This window comes from Embiotoca jacksoni, unplaced genomic scaffold, assembly GCF_022577435.1.
Source record: "Embiotoca jacksoni isolate LCO1_2020_lvr unplaced genomic scaffold, fEmbJac1.0.p SCAF_18, whole genome shotgun sequence".
NCBI lineage: Eukaryota > Metazoa > Chordata > Actinopteri > Embiotocidae > Embiotoca > Embiotoca jacksoni.
This window is the reverse complement of record NW_027185318.1, coordinates 3,252,352-3,277,654: the sequence shown is the minus strand read 5'-3', so window position 1 is coordinate 3,277,654 and position 25,303 is coordinate 3,252,352. Positions and strand designations below refer to the sequence as shown.

At 41.0% G+C, this 25,303-nt stretch overlaps 2 protein-coding genes across 5 annotated transcripts; both read left to right on the top strand.

Moving 5' to 3' along the window:
- Positions 1-8: 8 nt before the first annotated feature.
- LOC138199857 (jun dimerization protein 2-like) lies at positions 9-4,638 on the top strand. The gene is made up of 4 exons (XM_069152113.1): positions 9-476; positions 2,336-2,553; positions 3,245-3,349; positions 3,474-4,638. The coding sequence occupies exons 1-4, from the start codon at positions 389-391 to the stop codon at positions 3,657-3,659; spliced, it is 597 nt and encodes a 198-aa protein (XP_069008214.1). The 5' UTR covers positions 9-388; the 3' UTR covers positions 3,660-4,638.
- An 864-nt stretch (positions 4,639-5,502) lies between these two features.
- flvcr2a (FLVCR choline and putative heme transporter 2a) lies at positions 5,503-24,768 on the top strand. 4 transcript variants are annotated; one of them, XM_069152099.1, is made up of 11 exons: positions 5,503-6,321; positions 13,210-13,351; positions 15,327-15,467; positions 16,935-17,002; positions 17,328-17,431; positions 19,292-19,402; positions 20,307-20,412; positions 20,512-20,623; positions 21,783-21,847; positions 22,807-22,927; positions 23,674-23,749. In XM_069152099.1, the coding sequence occupies exons 1-10, from the start codon at positions 5,761-5,763 to the stop codon at positions 22,879-22,881; spliced, it is 1,485 nt and encodes a 494-aa protein (XP_069008200.1). In that variant the 5' UTR covers positions 5,503-5,760; the 3' UTR covers positions 22,882-22,927; positions 23,674-23,749. The 4 variants fall into 4 exon arrangements, with proteins under 4 accessions (XP_069008200.1, XP_069008201.1, XP_069008199.1 ...); XM_069152100.1 differs by lacking the exon at positions 22,807-22,927 and having other exon boundaries at positions 23,674-24,768; XM_069152098.1 differs by having other exon boundaries at positions 22,807-24,037.
- Positions 24,769-25,303: the final 535 nt, after the last annotated feature.

Here is a 25,303-nt window from a genome sequence, read left to right as displayed (position 1 = left end):
ACAGGGTCTTTGTATGTTATTCCCATGGATGTAAATTATGAGGTTATAATACAGAGAAACTTTACTACTACTACTACTACTAATAATAATAATAACAAGGCAGAGGAGCAGTGATATTCCCTTTAAAATAACTTTTTCTTTTCTTTTCTTTTCTTCTTGTGAGGAGGGTTCAGTGTACATCTGTGACTGCAGTCACAGATCTGAGGCGTGTTACCGTCGCTGCAGCAGTGTGCAGCCTCAGTGATTCTTTATGGGAGGAGCGGTGCGACTTCCCCACTTCTGCCCCCACTATGTACTTTTTTACATCCCTGCTTACGTTTGGCTGGCATAGGCTAATTTCCGCATTCCCAAATCCTCCCAGATTGGGATCACGTTTAAAGTCGGGCTGATGCAACGATTTCCACTTTTTAAAATCTACTCGCGACCCTCGGCTGACCAGAAGAAAGGACATTTGTGGCACCTGGGATCAAAGTCAGGTCGGTATTCACAACTTCACAAGTCGGGAGCTCAATGGTGTCTTTACTGAGTAGCTTATTGGCGCGCCACGCATAGGTCATAACGAGCCCAGTCTGGCAGCGGGTCGGATGTTTTCGCTTCCACAGTGCTTTCAATGCATTTTCTGAATGTTGTCGTTCAATGTAAATCTGACATCTTACTGAGCATGCTGCACAAAGATCTTTTTCTTTTGTCTGCATGCTCCTCTTTACATGAATCACGGCGTGCACAATTCAGAACAAAATGTTCTGCCTTTGGCCGCTTTTAACACTCACATTTGTGCTGCGCAGTGATTTATAACGTGTTTGATCTGAAGCGGAATCCGTTCAGGCCAAAAAGCTGTAACGTTTTTTTTTTTTTTTTTTTTTTTTTTTTTCAACACCGCAGCTCTCTGATGGAAAGACAAAGTTACGTAAGATTAATGCCGCACTGACAAAAAATAAAAACTTCCGCTTTCAAATTGACCAGTTCAGTGGGCGATGCACGCTCCACCACAATGAGGCCAAAACATGACTGGACACTAGGAAGCAGCTCTAAATGCATAATTCATAAAATAATGCAGGAATTTCTCCATACAACAAGTCCAAAGCCCATATTAGAGTTAACGTTATTAGAGAAAGTTTGAATCATGCCTGCACTGATGACCATATATCCAAATGGGAGTCACTGAGCCACATTGGATGTTTGGGAGTCATTTTTTTTCTGGAAAGCTAATGTGTAGCTTTGTCTTTTGCTGGAGTTCATATTTATGGGAAACTTTCTTTAGTTACAGATTACCTTTTTACCAGTGCGCAAGTTGTTTATGGCCGTCTTGTGTAAGCACTGTGGCCTCCAGAGTTTCACTTTGAGCTGCAGTTTGGGGAAGTGCCAAACTGAAAGTTATTCCCACACAAGATTTCCCTTGTAAACTCACCTCTGCAGGAACTAATGAAGCATAATTGTCTAAACTCTCCCCTTACCGTAAAGTTAGCTCACATAATAACAAGCCAGTTGTCTGTAGTGATATTTCTATCCGATATGCCCTGTTTATTCCTGCAGTGTGGGATAAAGATCTCTGAGTAATTGACCTTAGATAGTAGTTTTGTGGCTGTGTCATGTGGCTTGGAAATCTGCAGAGCTGTTGTAGTAATTTCCTGTGTCTTTAGCCGGCAGCGTTCACACACCCCTCTCGTTGCCTCTGTGTGTATTTAAATCTTGTGTCCAGATATTTGCTCGTACAAAACAGCGACAATCTATTTACAGCACACGTAAGTCAAATGTGCTAAATTTTGGCCCACACATTCCACTCCCCTGACATTAACTTTCATGAGGAATAAAACCACAGTTAACGGGTATTTCTTGGCAGTAACTACCTTCAACTCTCCTTGGACTAAAGCATAATTTGTTTGATTCTCCTTTGTGCACTGTTGTTCTTCTTTCTTTTGCTCGCTTGGGATTAAAATAAGGGAAATACCTGCCAAGGCCTCTGTAAATGGTCGTATATTAATTTCAGAAAAAGTAGTAAAGCAGTAAAATAACCCAATGAGCAGCAGCCTCAGCATCCTGCTCCTATAACAGACTAGCAATTTATCACAGAGTCTGCTGGACAGGAACAGTGCATCTCAGGCAAAAGCTTCCTTGAAGCCCTTTAACATACTGCAGGTCAAATAAAGCACTCACATACTGCATCTATTTGTCTCCACTTCGTTAATGTAAAATGTCTGTTTTTCACCCTCAAGCCATAAAGTACGCCCCAAGATTTACTGTAACAGACAGGGCAGACCAACTTTTATGTGTTTTTCATTGATCTGGTTTGGTTGCCGTCTGAGTATGTCTCCCATTTTCTCCCTCTGCCTCGTAGCTGTGGTCCCGACCGAGTCTGACACGATGCCAGGACAAATCCCAGATCCCTCGGTGACAGCAGGCTCCCTTCCCAGCCTGGGCCCGCTGGCTGGGATCTCAGCCACCACGCTGACTGACAAGCTCAAATTTGGCGACCTCCAGGAGTTTGGGACAATGCTGTCACCTCTGCACTTCCTGGACACTCTGGGGAAGAGGCCCATAGTCATCAAAACAGAGGTACTGGACACACTGAGCAAATGGCAACTGACAAGACCCATTAAAGTGATAGGAATTATACATTATAAGTTTTACATCAGATTACACTCTCTTTCTATGAGGTCACATCTGTACAAGTGGACTTTAGAATATTTATGTTTTTATTTAATGTAACTTTTATTACACAATATTTCACATTCAGCTCACAAATTCTGTCTTAACTATTTTTAAAATGTCCCCTGCAGTGTATATTTTAAGCAGATTTGCTTGAATTGAAAACATCTTTGCGGTTATGTCTAAAACAAGAGGACCATCTAGTGGTCACAGTGGGGCGTGTTACTGTTGTTAAATCTTTTCACTGTGACTGTCCCGGGAAAATATGAGAGGAATTATACAACCGGATGGTTCTTGAGGTGTGGTTTTAATACATTAACTTTCACAAAGACAAAAATAACTACATATAAAACGACTGAAGCAATTACTTTTTTTTATACGCACTTCTCTACAAGACTAGCATTATGTATGAGGTGTGTCATCTTCAATAGCAAAAGGCAAAAAGCCCAGCAAATACTAATACTAATACTAATATTAAATACTAATCTTTCATAATTTCAACATGACACTGTACTTAATGTTGGAGTGCCTGACAATGTGCAGGAGATTAATTGCACCTTAAGATATGTCAAAGCTTTTCCCCTGTGCCGACGTTTAGAGAGATGAAGAGGAAGAGAGGAGGAAACGAAGGCGAGAGAAAAACAAAGTGGCTGCAGCTCGATGTCGAAACAAAAAAAAGGAGAGGACAGATTATCTACAAAAGGTGACACATACCTTCTCTATTATGTCACATTTTCTCATATTTATCTCACCTGTTGTAATTGTCAGAACAAACTTCCCTCCATTTCTCAGTTCTTATTTCTTTCTCTCCTCCCATCCTTTAATAGGAATCAGAAAGACTGGAGACGTTAAACTCTGACCTTAAAGCCCAGATTGAGGAGCTGAAGGTGGAACGACAGCAGCTGATCCTCATGCTGAACCGCCATCGCCCCACGTGTATTGTCAGGACGGACAGTGTCAAAACCCCGGAGAGCGAAGTGAACCCCCTGCTGCAGCAGCTGGAGGCCCAGTGAAGGAGCGACGGGGTTTTCTACAGTTTACAGCTGAGAAGAAGCAGCCAACTAGCAGCACTTAGGTTTGGGCCTCGATCGTGGAGGAAAAGCAGTCGATCCCTCTTTAACTCAAGACGCAGAGCGCTGCACCACAAAATGTGGGTCCAGTCTGCTCAGACACTGTGTTCACCATTTTCTTTTTCTTGCTTTACCATTTATTTGTCATTTTTTTGGCCACAAGAGCTCCTGCCACAATCAGCATGGCGTTAACAAAAATACATAACAGAGTTGAGGCATTGCTTTAATCTATTTACTTAAAATGGAGTCTGGATGCAGAAACATTTTCCACTACAAAGAACATAATTGATTCATGAAAACTCAATAATTTTAGTCATTTCTCCTTTGATTTACATTTGCTTATTTACAGTTTTGTTTAAGGTGATGCTAGAACTGAGCTGCATGTGATTAAACCAGGTAGATCGATGTCTGTATGTGGTCAAGTAGAAGCAGACGTCTTGTTGTGAGGACGGGTTGTAACACGCCTGTGTCCGTGTGCCCAAAATAACAGAAATCTGGGGGAAACAGAAAGACTTAATAGAAACATTTATAAGTGCTTGAATGCGTCGACTATCACACCCCGATGACATAGAAAACTAAATGCCCAGTTTTCTCCAGACACAAAAGCCTTTTTCTCACATAAATAACCTTCATGATTTTCTGGTCATGTTGGTGCTTTCAAACATTTGGTGGCAGAACAGTTGAACCTTTTTGTTTTCTCATTATTCTGGCGCAGGCGTCATGTATGCACATATATATATGGAGTGTTTACATTGTACTTTATTTTCTGTTACCACATTGTTACTACCAATTGTGTTTTTGTACTTTTGTATAAGATGTTATATAAGCATATAAGCTATAAAAAAAAAAAAAAAAAAAAAAAAAAAAAATCACATTTTGTATTTCCTTAAGAAATAAATGTTTAGTTTCTTTTTGTACTGGATATTTGAAATTATTTTTTTATTATTTTTTTTGGAGTCTTACAAAATTTGTGCGATGAGGTATTATATTTTATATTCAATTTTCAGAACCAAAATGTCAGGTGAACACTGCCATCCTGTGGTGAGTAGCAGCACAACCTAATTAACCACGCACACTTGCATTCATTTTAATTGGTTCTAAGCATGATACATTTTTATGTTTTAACTACATAAATGTTCAAAATACATTGCAGCATATTTACCATTTTATATTACAGCATGTGGGCCTCTGTGGTGTCTCTGTCACTCTACAGGTTTTGGTTTCAAAGATAACAAGGAATCCTGTAGAGTTTCATCAGTGGGGAATGTACAACATTTAATCACAAGGGGAGCAATAGTGTAATTTAATCCCATTATAGTTGGGTTCTGATTCGGTATTTAATCAATATTTTATAATGAAAAATTCATAGCTTAAGATCTCAACATGTGGCCCAAAGGCAGTAACAAAGCACTCATTGTTTTGTGCATTTACTTTGCGGATTAACAAGAAGGAAACCACATTGTAAATTAGAAGAACCTTGTTGAATGGAATAGGCTGTTGTTGTGGCACGTTGATGTTTTTCGATATTTGCAATAGGAGATAGATTTTATACAGGCAACAATACGGACAATATGGATCACCAGTCTCTAGTGAGTTTATTTATTTTAATCTATAGGTCCTCTGCTGTTTCTGGCTTGTGGGTGTTTTCCTGCATACCTAGTTCCCGTTAAACACACACTGTAATTTCTTATCTCAGCAGCTGGGTGGAGTAAAACTCGGGGTCAGCTGTTTGTAATAGAGGGCATTTCTCAGCTCAAGTATTGAGAAGTTCAGAAGAGCAGTTCAGTCCTCGGGAATGAAGCAGCGTGAAGTTATCTCAGTGCTGGTGGAAGAGCAAAGGAAACCAACACTCCTGACAAGTGAACCTTTTTTTTTTGTCACGTGGACTGAGTGATACAATTTTTCTCTTCACTATCACTTCTGTAAACTTATCCAAATACTCTTCTGATTTTTTTTTGCACGCATCTTGAGGAAACTGCTGCGGTGGTGGAGGACTTTTGTTTTTGTCCTCCTCCAAGTGCGCTCATTTAAATAGAAACCGAAAATGGGGGACAAGAGCGCACAGAACATGGATAATGATCCACGTGTAGGAGCCAAAGCTCCAGAAGCCTCGGAACAAACTGAATGCAGCCGCATCCCAAACGGTGACAGCGGCTCTGCGGTCACCACACATCTATACAAGAAGCGCTGGGTGATCGTGTTCCTCTTCAGCGCCTACTCTCTGAGCAACGCGTACCAATGGATCCAATACGGCATCATCAGCAACGTCATTATGAAGTTCTACAACGTGGAAGCTTTCGCTGTAGACTGGCTGTCCATGATCTACATGCTCGCCTACATCCCCTTCATCTTCCCAGTCACCTGGCTCCTGGACAAGAAAGGACTGCGGGTCACAGCGCTGCTGGCCAACGTGCTGAACTGCGCCGGGACGTGGATAAAGGTGGCCAGTGCCAGGCATGATCTCTTCGGGGTGACCATGTTCGGGCAGTTTTTAAGTTCCCTGTCCCAGGTCTTCATCCTCGGGATGCCCGCCCGCCTGGCGTCCGTCTGGTTCGGCGCAGATGAGGTTTCCACCGCCTGCTCCATTGGAGTCTTTGGCAATCAGGTGAGTTGGTGCCACATTAAAAGAGTAAAGGACTATTCTGTTTGATTTTGATGTTTGTCCTGACAAATCCAAGAGAATATGTTTTATTGACATGTTTAATGATATTAGCAGCATGAACTAAACCCATGGCTGGATTGGCAGTCAAGTATTTTCATTTTGGCCCCAGCTGACCTCTCATGTCTAGAGACCCGGAAACGAGGCTAAATCTACCCCCAAGTTTTGGATTTGATCGAAGACAATTATCAGTATGTGCAGTATGCACTAATATTGTAAAGCTACATGTTTTTTTTTTTGTTTTTTTTAAGACCCTTTGTTGCATTACATTATTTCACCAAATTCTCAAACGAATGACCTAAATATCTAAAAGCAAATTACTTGAACTTAAGCCGGGGCTTGTGGTGGTCTCTGTTGGTGCAGTTTCTTGCTTTGTCCAGCCGGCCATTCAACCTCGCCTCATCATGATCAGGTAATGTTTCTCACCTGCATGAAAACACATCTAAAATTCCAGAGTTTGGGACCAAAGGGATGCTTGAAGGAAGAAATAGTGACAAAAACATTCCGGTCATTCCTCTGACTAAAGTGTGAGTGGTGGGATACCCAATACATGAGTTGTACCATTACTATAGCGAACTCTATCCTGAAGCCCATTATCATCACACACTATACCTTTTGTCTCCCATTTATCTCTGACGACTCTATTCTGTGTGTGTTTGGTTGGGTTGGTGCAGTAAATGATATCGCTGCAAACATGTGAACTGAGACTGAGCACACAGGTGTCAATTAAACATCCTGGTAAAATTGCTCTGAAGTGTTGATTGAGCTGACACTACCTCGTCTTGAGATGCGTGTGAGTGAATGTGTGCTGACGTGGAAAGGCTTATTCACAGGGGCTGATTACCTCGAAAGAGTTAAAAAGGGTTGAGGGATTTTGCATCTCGGTCACTGCGTTTGGAGTGGATTTGTTGCATTGCATCATCGCCATGTTCACCCCTCAGTGGTGGAAGCAGTAGCCTCCACACATCAAGAAAAGAAGCCAGAGAAAAATGTCAAAGCAGTCTATTACAAGTAAAAGTTCACATTCAAACTGTGCTTAAAGTATTCAGATAATACGTCGTCTGCAGAGAGATGGTCACTGTCGCTGGTATATTCATTTCATGTTACATTTTCACATGATATTTTAAATCTTAAATTGAATTTTAACTGTTGAAACTTGCTGAGGTGGAGCTAATTTCAACTTAAAGTAGATGAGGATCCGCTTCTATATGAAGGGACACAATATAAATCTGAGTGGAAAATTATTCATGTAGCTACAAAAAAGAAAAGGCTGAATGTAGCAGAACAAAATGAGCAGATTGAGTTAAATACTTTTGACCACTCATTCATTTCACAAACCTTTTCATATCCAGATCTTAATCATCAAATCAAACACAAATATAATTTTACGCAGTGACATACAGCTCTGGAGTCTCCCGTGTTGGCCACTAAAATGATGCCATATTCACATATGATCATTTTGGGTGAAATATTCCTTAAGCTTTATTTTTGGGAGGGAGGCAGCCTCGTGGGAAATGACGTCATCAATGTCTGGCCCGGCTTCGCCATCTTTCGTGTAGTTTTATTTTGTAGGCTGTCCATGCTGCTCCGCTCCAGGTACTGTAAACTGACGGCTCTTTTGAACTCTATCATGTTTTTTTTTGTATGTGTGGGAAAATCTCTTATAGAATATAATCAAAGTTTTTAATTAAAAAAAATAAAAAATATATATATATTTATATTAATATTTATGGCTCCGATCCTGATACACTGTCGCGTCGCTTTCAGAAAGCGTGACATGTCCACGTATTGCCCAAATGCCCAAAACTGCTTTGGAGATGCGGAGCAGCATGAGGCTGAAAGAGTTTTACGATCGTTGTATGAGTTGAGGTTCATCATTTTATTGCGCTGTTTTTTTTTTTTAATGGAAATAACGCGAACACGCTTGCCAACAAGGCGATCTCGGTTCAGCAACTACTGTACCTTTTACTGGACGTCCAAACACGGCTCTACTGTCACTGGGTGTGATATTAAAGCGCAGCCAGGCTGATTCCAGTTGAGACACTCGCGAGGAGTGGACATGAGGTGCATCTGGGGTTGGAGTTTGATGTTGAGAGAGGTTTCAGCTCTCCTGCTCTTCCCTTCACTCCTTCCATTCATGGCTTTGCTCCATACAGAGGTGGTGCAGCTGGAGGCTGGAGACGGCGGAGCCACTGCAGCACTTCCAGCGGACATTTCCACTCTGTTCAAGCTGCTTAAGACTGTCACAAAAACGTATATAATACATAAATATAATAAATAACAAAATGTCATCCCTTTCATTAACATATATATATATATATATATATATATATATATATATATATATATATAATTTATTAATTTGGCTATTTATTGGTATTACGTAATCCATTCATACAGGCTTTGTTTTGAAAACCATATTTTAAAAAAACCCGAAAATATTCACATATGCGAAGCAGGAACCATTAAACATGTAGGCTATGTTTAGCTAATTAGTAAAAAATAATTTTTTATTTTTGCTCCAAATTAATCTCAATTGATTAGTCACTTTTAAAAAAAATCTTTATCTGGATCCCTATTAGCTGCTACAAACTGGTCTTTTTGTGGTCTTCACAAAAATAGCAAACAAACAAATTAAAATATAAAATGCCACCGCTCATACACTAATCATGTGACGTGGATGTAAACACCTTCAGATTAAAACTGAACCTCAGTGTTTTGTGCCCTTTAAAAATCCGGTCCACCACCGTGTGAGCCAACACAACAAAAATCTGTCACTGTGCTAATACTTTCTGACTGCACTGTGTGTACAACCAACTTCTTAAACTAACCGGCTTAAGCTTTGCCAGCACTGTTATGCCCTAAAACAGATGATGTAATATACAGTGATTGGGCATTATTAAATCCAATTTATGAACCAGAAGCACTCAACTCTAACAACTGGTCATCAAGCAGGGGGTTATTTTCACCTTGTGTTTGAGTGCAAAGGTGCACTTTGTGGCCACAGCATGAAAGCTGTAATTGGAAGTGGTTGTGAAACTTGTTTTATAGTGTAGTAATACAAGATACAATTTGAATGTTTAAATATTTATTCCTATATATTGGTGGGATGGTATGATAAATGTATGTTGCTGCAGATTTAGCTCTGTATTTTCACACCTACACATGCTTCATTAGGCAACCACACATAGTTTTAAAGCCTTTTGGCTTTGTTTGCACTTTAGTTTGTTGGTTTTCTGATGAACTTGCAGTTATTGTTGAGCATCACCCTCAGTGGACTTTATCTCTTCTGTACACATCTGTGTGTCCTGTGCTGAACTGTAGCTATAAAATCAACTTGCTCTCCCAGTTTGTCTTCTTCCTCATGACTGTCTAGTAAATCTTCTATTATGTTGTGCTTCACCGAACCTGGAAGGAGGAGTTTAAAATGGGGAGTAAAGCTAACTAAATACTTTTATCACATGACCAGAAGTGTTTAACACCGGAGCAGGCAAGCGAGCGCTGGTACCGGCAGAGTCGGCCAGGTATGTAAACTGTCGCCTGGGAGCCTTCCAACACCGCTCATTATATTCAAACTGCACCCCCGATCCACCTCTGCTAAATCAGCAGCAGTAATAAGTAGTAATCTCCACTTTGGGCTCAGCAGGTGAGCTTGTTCCTGATCAGGACATGCCTGCTGGTTAGGAGGAGTGGTAAACTGCCATGGTGTTAAGAGAGCGCACAGAAATGAAGAGGAAGAAATGTTTGCTCGACCCTCCAGCTGTTAAGTGCCACAGAAGCCTATCGGGAAGAGTTTCAGTGGGAGCAACATGAGTTCTCAGGAAGAATTCTCCCACCAGTGGACGGACAGCCTTGACAACGCCGGGGACAATGATTTCTCCCCGTCAAGGAAAGAGAGAGGTAGTTTTGGAGAATACAAACACCACCTGCTTGAAGGAGACGGCAGCGACACCTCGGAGCCTTCAGGCGTGGACACCGCGCAGCTCTTCCCCCTGACGGAGACCAGGTTGTACAAGCGGCGGTGGCTGATGCTGTTTGTCTTCAGCGCCTACTCCATGAGCAACGCCTTCATGTGGCTGCAGTACGGCATCATCAGCAACATCTTCATGCGCTTCTACGGCATCGACTCCCTGGCCATCGACTGGCTCTCCATGATCTACTGCCTCACCTACATCCCTCTCATCCTGCCCGTCATGTGGCTGCTCGACAACCGGGGCCTCAGAGATGTGGTGGTGGTCGGGTCTGCCTTCAACTGCATCGGGGCCTGGATCAGGACCGGCACGGCCGACCCCGACATGTTCGCCGTGACCTTCTTCGGGCAGTTTGTGTGTTCGGTGGCCACGGTTTATGTCCTGGGCATCCCGTCCAGATTGGCGTCCCTGTGGTTCGGGCAGCGGGAGGTGTCCACGGCCTGCTCCATTGGTGTTCTGGGAAACCAGGTGTGTCTCCGTTTACCTCCTGGGCTGAAAAAGCAAATGTCTTCTTGGCATATGGTGTCATGCACTTCTCATGTTGGTGTAAAGAGAATCCTAATGTGGCGTGAGAGAGTACGTCTTTAACACGCCAGGCAGGTACATGTTATGTCATCTTGACGTGTGAGTGAGTCTCTCGGCTGCTGGGAATTCTGTTTCCATCCTTCTTCCTAAAGGCAGTCGGGTTAACAAAGTCAGTCACAAAGTCACCGCCTTCATCTTCAGAAACCGAAACAGATCTAAAGAGGAGTGATGCAGAACTGAAAACCTAATTCAAGTTTACATGGTTAGTTTCAATTCTGGTAAATTACCTTAGAATTTCTCGTGTATTAGAAGTTGAGCAACCGGTTGAATTTCTCGGCTATGAAAGTATTCACTCATTGGTTTCTTTCCTTAATGCCCAATGAGTTATTTTTTACTTTTTCGAAACGGTGACCATTTTAGTATTAGCATTTTTCAAAATATCTATTCTTCAATGAGGAACCCAGAAGACAGATATTCTTTGATCAAACAAGCTCAGTTTGAACAGAAAACACAAGAACATTTTCAGAAATACGTGATTGAAGTTGGACAATTTTAAGATGTCAGTCAAATCAAGCTCCTACATTTTTTAATGGGACTCCACTTCTCCTCCTCTTTGAATTTCTTCACCACGCAGCGTACACCGGCAACAGGTGTGTGATTCACACTCTTCTAGACGGGAGGGAAGATGAAGGCAGAAAGGCAGATATGACAAAGTTTCGTTCCATCTCACAAAAAGGATCTCAGCATGTTGCGGCTCATGTCTCCTTGACCTCAGATCTTCCGATCATTTATCTAAAAGTGCTGGTTTGTTACTGAGGTGACAGATTGAGAGGTTTTGCAGCAGACTGACAGTTTTAAAAAGGTATTTCCAAAAGGGAAAAGTTCTGCCTTCATAATTTAGTTTAGCTCAGAATGATTCCTTCTGAAAAAGACAATAGAAAAAGTGGATCTACACTTCACCTGTTACTCATTTGGCTATTTATGGATGCTTTGTGTGTTTAGTTTGTGATCTCACCATGATCTTTGACACTGTACATAAACATAGACTGTAAAAAGACATTTGACCCCTCTGATACTCTTTAACCTCTGTTTCTTTAACTGTTTTCTCTTCATTTGAAGTATGTCCTCTCTCATCTTTATGAGACAAACACCAAACACCGGTCATTGTCAGGCACGGTCTTGTTTTGTGCTCTCGTCCCGCCCCCTGCCGCTGGAAATAAAAGGAGACATTGTTGTTGATGTTTTCTTGCTCACCACGACCTAATTCCTTTGGCATCGGTCCCTAAACAGGATATTTCCAAGTTTTCCGACCGGAGTAGTTTACATATCCCCCCGGACATTTAGAAATAGTTCACATTGACAAAAAGTAGGTAGGATTTCCATAAAGGGCTGTGAGGCTTTGAAGATCAAACAGATCTACAGTTTGTGTGCCAAAAAGTATCTTCATCAGTGAGGCCATCCTTAAATTGAACCAATAGAGAATAAGCTTGTTTTGCATATTTTTGACAAGTTTTTCAACGCTCGCTCTATTTCATCTACATCTACATCAAAAAACTGCACAAAAATAGAGACGCAATGTCTTTTATTTAGTTCAAATATCTGACTGGATGAAGAAAAGATGACTTTCTAGTTATTCTTTTTAGGATCTTCACAGGCTCTTGTGATTATCCTTTTAAAGCTGTCAGCGGCTACCAGGTAAGTTAATGCTTACGGCCCTCTCCTATCACCACCAGCACCCCCACATAAGCACCACCACCACCACCACGACCACCACCACCACCACCGTTGTCCAAGATCCACTAGAGTTGTTGTCAGTCTTTGCGGTTGCGGTGTGTGTGTGTGTGTGTGTATATGTGTGTTTCAGATTTTTTTTTCACACGTCATCTTCATGCCAGGCACATTTCCCAGGAAACGATGACTCCTTGTGTTACTCACTTTCATTTCGACGCCACTTGTGTGTCTGGCTGTTAAATAAAAAGCTACAGCGATGTCAAAAATATTCCTTTCCCCCATTTCACATATTTTTTAACGTAGTCACACCACCGCTACTGTTTTCACAAAAACAGGTAAACCATCACTCACACAGACGTCCAGCAGTCAAATGAGTCCGGCGCTTTTACTGCATCTTTTTTTTTTTTTTTTTTTTGCAGGGCAGCATACTTAACCCTTTCTAAAAACCTTAACACTCTTTTTCTTTTCCGATTCTTTACTTCAACCTGTTACCACTTTGTCCCCCTGTGTACTTGTTAATGTGTGTGTGTGTGTGTGTGTGTGTGTGTGTGTTATCGTCACCTAAATGCACAGAGTCAGGTTTTAATTTGTTGCCTCTCCCCTACAGATGGGTATTGCCATTGGGTTCCTGGTCCCTCCCATCCTGGTGCCTAATGTGGACGATATAAATGAGCTGGCGTATCACATCAGAATCATGTTCTACATCAGTGCAGGTGTGGCGACCTTCATCTTCGTCATCGTGATCATCGGTAAGTCTTCAACACTGGACTGGACAGGAAGGGTAAAAGTAACTAGTAACTAAAACTATCAGACATGTTGTGAAGTAAAAAGTAAAAGATTTGCCTCTGAGATTTTAGTGGAGTAGAAGTATAAAGTTGCATAAATTGGAAATACTCAAAGTACAAATACCTCAAATATTTTCCTAAGTACAGTACTTGAATAACTAAAATCCCCCAGTCGTCGTCAGAGGAAGTGTGTGAGAGCTGTTGGGGTTCTTCACTCACTCGTGCCGTAATCTTTCAATGTCACATAACTCCTACAAACATGGCTGTAAAAATACATAAAGGACAGAGTCATCTTGACAGTTTATGGTTTCCAGTGTTACAGACAAACCTCTCTAATGCCAATTTGATTTGCAATTTCTAGAAGCATTACAATGTTATCTGAGATGAGAAGAAAAAATTATTCTCTAGATATTTTTTTGTTGTTGCAACATTAAAGTGGATTTTTTGACATACAGTTCCCTCTTTCTTCACGGTACAGCTTCGTATCTGGTTGTCAGGCTCCTGAGCCGGCGCTGCTGGGAAGCTGAGTCTCTCTGAGATGTGCTTTCTACCGAAAAACTCCACAGCAGCGCAGTGCCCGAGATGAGCAGCTGCAGTAATTGCTGTAATTGTCCACCTTTTGATAAGATGTCTTTAGACATGATGTGAAATACAAGCAGGAGCTCAGAGAGCCTTAGAAGTGTTTTAATGAAATACCCCCAACTCTGTTAAATCTTCCTTTCACTTCCTCTGAAGACTAAAACTCAGTGAGATCAGAGGAACATGGTGGAGAGGGGCTCCCACATATTCCTCGGAGATGATAACTCAGAGCTTTGACCATGTGTGAGGGCAAAAGGTTGGTGGTTCCAGCTTTCACTCTGCGGGGCTCTCACATACAGAGAAAATCTGTATTTCATTTTGCATTTTAAATCATACCCAGTGCCAAAACTCTGTTGGTTAAATAAGTGCTGTTTGGGATCGGTTGTTATTCTCGTTTGTTTATTTACAGAATATATGAGGAAATATTTGGTGGTTTCGAAGTACACTACCTTACAGCGTTCAACTACTCTCCTCCTGTTTCTGTGTTCCTGTGCCTAATAACTTGTATATTTACATGATGTGCATATTTATTTGGCATATAGAGTTGGGAATTGAAATCTGATCACAAGTTGTCACTTGGGACACATCTGTATATGCATAATAATACCAGGTGTCAACTGCCGTGCTTATTAGACCTGTCTACTTGTGGTCAGATGACCCTGGATGCATAAAGCCACGTGTTAATATCTAACATATTTCCTATTTCATTCCCATTGCTTGTAAAAGTGTCGTCTATGGGAATATATTTATGGCCACTTATTTAATCTCATGATTCCAAACTTTTGTTTCTCTCTTGACTTTGTGTTTTTTTTGTGGTTTTTTTACATAAATGTGTGAACACATTTGCTCTTGTTGAAATTTAGAGACAACCAATTACAACAGAAGGGAAATAGAAAAAAAAGGCACACAAAATATTCGACCGAGGTCAAATCAGAGCGAAGTTAAAGCGCTGATAATGAACTTGTGCTGTTGGATTATTTATAACAAGTGTGACGCTGGTGAGTCACTGGTGATATTTAGCTGGCAACTGTGCATGGTGACATCATTACATGTGATTGTACAGGCCTCTTGAAGACTTGATTTATCTTATCTCCAGAGACATGTCAGCCCTGGCCTGCTGTTATGTACAAGCACGTGTGCAGGCTTACACACACACACACACACACACACACACACACACACACACACACACACACACACACACACACACACATGATCTTCTTCCTTCAGCATCACAGAGGGTTTTGAACTCCGTCTGCGTCTCCACTGGCTGACAGGAGAGCAGAAGATACACCGTCGTGACCAGCCTACTGAAAAGCCTAAAAATAAGAGTCTTACATCGTGTGTGTTTGTTTTGCAGTGTTTCAGGAGAGACCAGAGATCCCTCCCACACAGGCCCAGGCTCAGGCCAGGAACATGCAGCCTGATGAGTACTCCTACATGGCCTCCATATTGAGGCTGCTGCGCAACAAGCCCTTCATGCTCCTGGTGGTCAGCTATGGTGGGTCCCCTACTGTCCCCTACCGTCCCCTACTGTCCCTTACTGTCCCCTACTGTCTTCATTTGTTTGTATTTCCACACACTGGTGGAACAGGACAGTTTTGTAGAACGACTCCCTGTCTGGAATTTTATTTTATTGTTTATATGTTTTATTTACAGATTTAGAAGTTATTCTCTACTCTTTAGCTCAGGCTGCAACTAATGAGGCTTTTAATTAACATACACATTTGTTTTACTTATCAGAATAATTATTTTAGGTATGTAATGTAAAAATCTAAATTAGTTCAAGATAACGTGTTTGAATTGCTTGTTTTGTCCAAACATCAACGCTGGAAGCTGCAAATATCTTTCTGTCCTTAAATTTGAATTCACTTTAACATTTTGACATCATACAAACACATAGATAGAACAAATTTGAACAAAATAAAGGACAGCTGTTTAAACAAAAACAGCAGTCAGCTGTTAACTAGTACCCCCGCAGCTTCTCCAAGACACTGCACTCCTAATGTAAGCCAGAAAATAATTTCATCTTGCTTTGGACGTTCTTCATCCTGGTAATCAAATTTTTGAAGTCTTGGTCTCCTTCATGAGTTTGAGCCTCTCTGTAACTCTCGTGTCTACGTGACATCTCAAAGTAAAATAAGCCTGGCTTACAATAAAAACCTGTTTCAGTAAAATGTATTCCCTAACAGACACTATTGTGGTCATCCTGGTAGGAACGGTTTGAGAAGAAGCTGTTTGACATTTTTATTGATAAAATACTTCTCTAATTAATTATGAGAATAGTTTTTGATTGATTTTCTCATCAGTAGAAGAGAGGAGAATTACGCACTTTTACTAACCATCCAAAAATACTTGGTTTAAGACCTGGTAGGTCATATACAGATTAGTGAGGAAGAAGTCTGATAAGATGGTTCTGTGTTGTGTTTATTCGATTATTGTCAAACGTCATCCCAACATTTGATTTTTTATTACCTGTCCAGGAGAGGATGTTGTTACATTATTGAGGTGGAAGGTAAAACAGATGTAAAATCCTTTAAATAGATATCAGTCCCAATCAGCTGCTGTGCAGATATGAGGATGTGTCATCCTAACACACGGATTTCCAATACACTCACCCGTCTTTTGAAATGTCACATTTTTTTGCTCAAAGGTCACGATGGCCAAGGTAATAGTTAACACATTCAGATTAGACACTCTGTGAATGTGTCCAGAACACGTGACAACAATCTGACTTTCATGTCTTTTTGTGTCGACAACGTTTTTCACCAAGAGGTGCTGGTTGATACGTGTTCCAGCGTTAAGTTTAAATTCTCTTAGCCAAGTGCTGACTGTCTCAGGGCTGCTGTGGACTTGATGTGTGAGGTTGTCAGGAGTGTTTTTAGGTGGAGGTCCCATCAGGACGCCGTCCTTGTCCTACAGATAGTCTCAGAATACACGTACACTGTTTTCTGTTTGTTGTCTGCAGGGCTGAACGTCGGCTGCTTCTATGCTATTTCCACTCTGCTGAACCGGATGATCATCGAACACTACCCTGTGAGTGTTTTTGCTCGGAAAACATGTTACCGTCCTTTTGATCTTTATTTTCCAAGCAATTTTGTTTTTTCATTTCACCTTCTGTGAAACTTTCCCCCGTCTTTGTTTCCTTCTCCTGCCACATGCTCAGTGTCAACAGGCCCAGCGTGGCGACATTTGTGTGACTTCCTTTGACCCTGAACTATAAAGCTGATCCTGACACAGATAGCAGGAGTCTTGTACTCTGACCGTTTTGGTTGAGAGCGGCAGGAAAAAAAATACCTGCAGGATGTCACAGATGTCTTATTTGTATGGAAACCAGAAATACCAACGTTTCTCCTCTCAGGGTGAAGAGGTGAATGCTGGGAGAATTGGTCTGACCATTGTCATCGCTGGCATGGCGGGGTCCCTCATATGCGGCATTTGGCTGGACAAGACCAAAACCTACAAGTAAGATATTCCTAGAATATTTCAGTGTTCCCTCAAATCAAACTGCTGCTGTCTTCAGACCAAGAGCGCTTTCACACCATAAAGTCCCAACCAAGGTTCATATTTTTGTTACGTGGTATAGATTTGATCTGATTTCCTTTCATATCACAATTTTGCGAGCGCATTTAAGAACTTTGCATGACAAATTTCCCTCCTCTCCCGATGCTCAGTTTGACTTCTTTTCCAGTTCTTCTTTTTCTTTCTTCTATTGTTCAACGAGTGATGTTACATTGCCTCAATTTCCTACGATCGTTCTGAAAGTCTAAGCCATCCAGAAAGTATTTTTACACTGCAAACAAAATGAACCATTGTTCAGTTGGATCCGGTCCTTTGGTCCAGACCGTGGCACCTTTCACACCTGCTATTTTGGTTTGGACCAAACTGAAAAGTCCCAGAGGTCCGGACCAAACAATGTAGGTGTGAAAGTTCCCTGAAGAATCAAGTCTACGGCCGTCCTCGCCATTTTTGATGCGAGTGTCGTTCGTTCTGCAGTTTATAAACTAAAGTCTTGGGTTGACTGAATGCCTGCGACAAATTTCAAGATATTTCAGTCTGGATCCAAAATGTGGATCAATGTAGACTGACGTTGGCATCTAAAGAGACGCGAGCTTCAAGTGAAATGAAACCACTCCCCGTCACCTCTGAAAGCAAGTGCTGTGACGTCATTTTAAGTTTTCCTGTGAGAACACCAAGTCTTGTTCTTGACAATGTTAGCTGTGCTTTAAAATATCGGCTGGTTGCGTGAATGCCCTTCGAGTCGCCCGTTCACACAGAGATGTCCGAGTGAATTAAAGCTTTTGGTCCAAGTAGGCGCGAGGAGGAATCCAGCGGAGCTGAGTTTTATATGTGATGTCCCTCTCGGCTTATCTGAACTGACAGGATGTACTCTGCTCACAGGTCAAATCTCAGGCCTTTTCTCACAGCATTGCACATGGAAAACATAATAATAGTCATAAAAGTCTCGAAAGTTACAATATCTAACTATTGATGCTTTTGTTTTTCATTGGCTCAAGTCAATTAAATACTTTCTTCAGTGCTTACCAGTGTTTTCACCAGCTCGCTGTCAGTGTGTGAGTGGTAGATGTTTGCCTTCACTGATGTGTCATGAAAACTATTATGATTAGAAGAAATCCTCAGATTCCTTACATGCCATTAGGATGCTCAGCTGTCAAAGCAGTTAGGCCCAGATTTATGTTGTGGACACTCACACTCCCATTGTCCGATGTTGGAGAGAGTCAAGGGACTACGCTATATTAACAAAAATGTTTTGCAGCATATTTTACGCGTGGTTGTGCCAGAGATAGCTTCACCACAGTAAGCCTGTTTTTGCAGATGGACCGCGTTGTGACAAAAAGGTCTTCAGCGACTCGGGAATATTGTTGTATCGTGGGAAATGATGGATATTTCAGACGTGCTTTTTTTAACATCCCGGATATTTTGAAGGCACACCCCTTCATTATAGCTTGCGTTGGTGTTCATAGGGTCTGTTATAACATGCAGTCTGATTCATTTGATGCATACACAGGGAACGATGTCTGCTAAGAGTCCCCGGGTCATTTAACAATCCCAGTTTCACCTGAATTTCTTGCATTAAAAGAAGTGTTTTGCTCCAGTATTTCAACGAGGTTCTTACAGGCGGCCAAATCTATTAAAACAGTTTTTTGTAATTAACACACATAATCAGGAATCTTTCCCCCCTTGGTAGCCAAATAGCTTTTAGAAATGTATGTGTGTGTATACAGAAAACCTTTTATTAAACTATTGGTCATGTCACAGCCCTTTTTACACTGTACAGCTGATATGCGTGTCGTGTCTCCACAGGCAGACCACCGTGGTTGTGTACGTCCTGTCTCTGGTCGGGATGGTGGTCTACGCCTTCACGCTCAACCTGGGCCACCTGTGGGTGGTGTTTGTCACTGCTGGACTCTTAGGGTAGGTAACCATTAATGAATGGAGGCCACCATTGTCATAAACATCACAGTCAGGGTTTGAAAATATCCCTCAACAACCTGTTAAATGTGAGTAAAAATTAACCGGGCATGCAACATACGATATGTCTGATATCTCTCTATCACAAACACACTGTGGACCAGTCTTTTCTGAATTTAGAGCAATAAAGAGGATTCTTGAAATCTTGAGATGGATGATGGAATAAAACTCTACAACATAATAATCCATTCATATCAGGATTTTTGATGATTACAAGTACACATGTTTAAATATGACCGGTGCCTCACTGCTGGGAATTCACTGATGTCATTAAATGGGAATCGTGACAGCTTGTAATACCTGACGAATACATTTAAGGTGTTTCATTGTATGAGTTCAATGCGACTGCCTTGAAAAGTGGTTACCTGAAGAGGAGGTTTTATTGTGACGTGTCTGATCACCCAGACTTGAGACTGATTCTAACTCCGGGGTGATGATGAACCATATCTGTCACATTTAAACGCCCCTCTCCTAACACCTCTTCAGGTTTCGCTAACAGAGTCTGACAGTCTGATGGAGATCTTTGGAGTTCATGTTCTCTGCATGGATCTTAAATGGTGTGAGTGCTTCTTTGCCAAAGCAACTCCCCAGTCCGCAATCTTTTTCCTCATAATTATATCTATTTACGGTAAGCTGCTTATGCCCATAACTGGTTTCCATAGCAATTCTTTTGTCAGGTTTTCGTTCCTGAACTGCAGACGGAGTGTATTATACAGCAGTATGCACCCGTCCTACTTTCACAGCTGCGGAGCACTTTCTCAGTTAATCACATGATTGAGGTATAAACTGTGACAGATGAGACACTCTTGTCTTCGCGTTCATTTTGACTTTCAGTTTCTGTCTGCAGCTTCTTCATGACAGGATATCTACCGCTGGGCTTTGAGTTTGCAGTAGAGCTCACTTTCCCCGAATCAGAGGGAACCTCATCTGGACTGCTTAACTGTTCAGCTCAGGTCAGTAATCTGAACATGATTAACTCAGTGGCTGAACAAAGAAAAATTAAACACAGAAAGAGTTTGGGTTCGTAATCGATTTTTAAAATCTCATTTCAGATCTTTGGAATCATTTTCACCATTGGTCAAGGGAAGATCATCGATAGATGGGGAACTTTAGCTGGAAACATCTTCCTGTGTATCTTTCTGCTCATAGGAACAATAATGACAGGTAATGTATGAACTGCACCTCTGTTTGACATTAAAGGGAATTTTAACACAGCTGTGACTTCAGTGTTTGTATTCCTAAAGTTACACACGCAGGCTAACGTTGCCCCCTAGTGGCTAAATGTGTCCCAGTTAAGTCAAATAATAAAGGTGGATTTTTCACTTTTAAAGAATGCACCTTTAGCATTAACTGGCATAACTCTCCCAACATTTTAGTGGTTACCTCATTTTGACTGTTCAGTTAAATACTTATCATAAAGTAGTTTCTCTGATATTTGCGACATCAACAGTTCTCCACTGGTTCTAGCCTCAGGACCCAAATTTGTACTGAGTCATGAAGTTGCAACCCCAATTTTGGAGCCTTTTAAGTTTCTTCTACAAAAAACAGTGCAGTAAAGCACACACTGCGGTAATGCCTGTTCATAACATTAACTAAACAAAAAAAAAGGGGTTATAAAACTAAAGTGGGTACTAAAAACCTAATGACCACACTGAACTAAATGATATATGGAATGAAAGGCAAACTTATCTTGAATTAAATTAAAAGGCAGATTTATCTAATCTTAAATCCACACGGCGGACCGAGCGCTAACTTATGATGTTAGCTTTGGTCGTTATTGTCATGACAACGCTGGCAGTAAATGGCAGCTGCATCATTGGAAATGTATGTCCTTCAAAATAAAAGAGCAGCATCAGAAATTCTGGAGATTTCAAAGTAAAAGTTTAACTTTATTCTCCAACTTTTTTCTCACACACACACACACACACACACACACACACACACACACACACACACACACACACACACACACACACACACCTCCGTGACCCTCTCAAAATGCCCTTGTGGCCCACGTTTGGGTCACGAACCACTGCTTGTAGCATGAAACCCATGTATGTAAATGGGGACTTAACTTATTTAAAAGATCAGAAAGTTGTGACATAATTCTGGATGTTAAAATGAGAAACTGTCTGTACAATCCAGACACCTGCTTTCAATAGTCCTCAGTGTTGTTGCCGTCAACAGGAGCCAATCACGTCCGTCATGCTGTTTCCTCTGATTTACTGTTGATTACTGAATGAACACACTTTTTGTATTTCGCCGTGTTTCTTGCCGACATAATTAAATCCAGCTCTTCTGTTAAACTGCTCCATATTTTTAGGATTCATCAAATCTGACCTCCGACGGCAGAAGGCCAACGTTCAGACGGAGGTGCAGGCAGTGAGCGTAAGTACATCTGTGCGCGTGACATGAAGTTGGAGGTGGGATCCTCACATCCCGGCTCTGGTCTGAACACACTCGGCCTGGTTCTCTGCTTCCCTGCAGTCACTCATACTGCTGATTGAATGCAGGAGCTGCTCTGCTGCGCTCGTGGAAACTTTCTCTCAACTCTGCTTTGTCTGACAGCTCTCCAGCTCGCGCTAACAAACAGCATGTTTTCATGTTTTGGCGCTCAGAGCCTCATTCCAGTTATGCTCATTTATACTTTCATTTGGGTGCAGTTGACAGCTGTCAGACAGATGCTCTACGGCTTTTTTTTTTTTTCAGATTTGTAAATCCCTGTATTTATGAGACAATAAGACACGACAAGCCACAATTTACAGATACGTAGCTGGTAACGGCAAAAGCATCATTTCGATCAGCTGCTTGACTTTAAGTAGAACAAATTAACTGGCACACGAGACAAAACTCAGTAGCAACCAGCTGCTCAAAATGACCTTTGAATTTTTGCTAATGAATGCAATTTCAAACAAAATATTCCCTCACATCATGTGTGCTCTGCAGCTCCACTGTTGCCTTGTTTAAAATAAGCTCGGGACCTCTTTTGCTGGCTTTCCTCATCCTTTTTCTTTTCATAATATTCAATTTCTAACAACAAAAAAGCAGCTAAACACACATGTAATCCTGCACACCAACAAAACGTAAATAACAATAGATCGCCACTACTTTTCATGTTTTATTAATGAGGCAGTTCTGTTAAATTGTTAGAAATGAAAAGACGAAACAGATAAAAATAGATGAATAAATAATTCGTATAATATAGTGTGCCTACTGGGCTGGTGGACGGGCTCGTTAGGTGTGCAGGTGTTTCTGGAGGTCCTGGTGGCGGCTGTAATATAAAAAAAAAAAAATCATTGGAGGATGGGGTGACCCTCAGAGGTGTGACACCCAAGCTATCATTCCAGCCTACAGGCTCCGTGTCGTCGGTGCTGGACTACGGGGCCACAGCGTGCAGTCGCCCCCGGCAATGGCAGTTTTGACATAAACCCCACAAGCTCACTAAAAGCAAAACACACACCTGCCAAGGTAGGGACACACACTCTCTGGAGCTTCAACTGCAGTCCTACTACATGCAACTCAAACACACACACACACACACACACACACACACACACACACACACACACACACACACACACACACACACACACACACACACACACGAACACACTGCAGATCTTCAATAAGAAAAAATGCCAGTGAAAAAAAACTGCTACGACCCACATTGTGTTTGAATATGCAAAAAAAAAAAAAAAAAAAAAAAAAAAGTTTAATTAATTCTTCACACAGATATGACGTGTGTTTTGCATGAAAAATACAAATGTGTTATTTCTTCTGAACTACAGTCTATTCTGCTACACTGCACATTCGGCTGTTAAATTATTTAAACTGAATTATTGTTACTCGGGAATCAAACCTTTATCCTGTGTTTTCCTCCTCGAGAACTCACTTAGACGATGAAATTAATCTTTAAGAAAACAGATTTCTTTTTTTCATTTTTAAAGGAAATGTTTTTTTTTTGTTGTGTTTTTTTAACTATTTCAAATGAAATCTCACGATGAACTGACAAAAAAATAGGTTTTGATGATGACGTAACAGTTAATGGATTACAGGAATTTGGTTTTGAGATGTTTAATATTGACTAGAATAATTCTGGTTTAAGTTCTGTTGCCTTCCTGAATGCTGTGACTACTTGAGAATTTGTCTCTTGATTTTAAAACCTTCACTCATTTGTTGCATTATAATAACGTGTCCTTGTCCTTCACACAAAGATAACACCTGATCTGGAAGGAGGCGTGTCTCCATCTGCAATCCAAAAAGAGGAGAAGTTATAGGAATACATAAAACAATGTGTAAAAAGCTGCTGTGAAGAGTGAGTACATTGTGACTGAACCAAACTGAGCTGCCCTCTTTGAAGCTTTGTGGAGGACGAACCAACAGACCTGCTGCACATGCGACGTACTGTATCAACTCAGAGCTGCACAAACTGACACTCCTATCCCAAGTGCAACTTAACTCGCGCACACAGGGAATTCACTTGGAAGGATTTTACTTTTCTAGACAAAAAAACCCAAAACATTATATATTTTCCGATAAAGGAATTTATTTTTTATCAGTGCAATGCAACCTGTCACCTCGGTGAGTCCAACATAATGTCGTTAACCGACATCAGTTTTAACTTTCACCGCCCCTCTCTTGACTAGTTTTAATAGTGTTTTATGAATTTAATGAGAAATATTTGAGTGTTTCCTAATATTGGACCAATGATGTGTGTAACAGATCTCAGTCTTCACATTGCTGAAGGGTGTGTTCTGATTTTTAGAATATGTTAAATGCACAATAAGGACTGTGACGTGTTTTCCTGTCACGGCGGTCAGGATCACATGGGAGGAGTACCTCCGAAATACTGCTAAATATGATCGATGCTGTGCATCTGAGTACACTTTATAGAAGGTCAGTTTTGTCCTTGTTTTACTGTAAGTGATCTCTACCAGACTTTTAAGGATTGATATCTGGAACAACAAAGAATGTCAGCGAAGCACAAAACATGACAGAAGGCAAATCCAACCCTTGTCATTTTGCACACATACGTGTTTTTATGTATACTTTTACCTTGTAAATTTGTTACTGAGAAATGTAGTTCTGCTGTGTAACCAGAACTTATATTATACGTCAACAACATGTCATGTATTGTGGCTCGTTGTCTGGTGATTTTCCCATTTCAGTAGGATTGTTTTGTGATGGTGAGAGGTGCTAGTTAATTCTCCTGGTGGCATTTTACAGTGTCATGAGTTTTCTACACCCTCAGTGTTTTCGCCATTTTGTATGATGTAATTTGATTCAGACAATAATTATTTTTTTTGACTACTATACATGGTAATGGATGTTCTATTGCATTATAGTAATGACAAAACAAATCAAGTAAAAAGAAAAAAAAAAGTCAATTCATTATAAATGTAAATCAGTGGGCTCTAATAGAAATGTCCCGGTATGTACTGTATGTTTGGAGGTAATGAAAGCTTATGAATTTGTTTGTCGGGGAACCTCCACATGTTCGAATACGTATCCAACAGTAACAGAAACTCCACACACCTGAAATGTCAGAATTCGTCATTTGAAATATACAAATATTTGATTTAAAGGTTCAGAGTGTAAGATGTAGAGGGAAATAATATTCATAACTATGTCCTCATTAGTGTTTAATCACCTAAAACTAAGAATACTTGTTTTCGTAAACTTTTGCCATGTCTACAGTGTCCCAGAAGGGACAAACCAAACAGATTATACACGCTTTAAAGGCGAGTTGTGTTCAGTTGGTCGCAGTCTGCAACTTGAACACTAGTTACAGACTGCGTACAGACAGCTCCTTTATACCAAATATGATCTTAGAGAACAAAAATA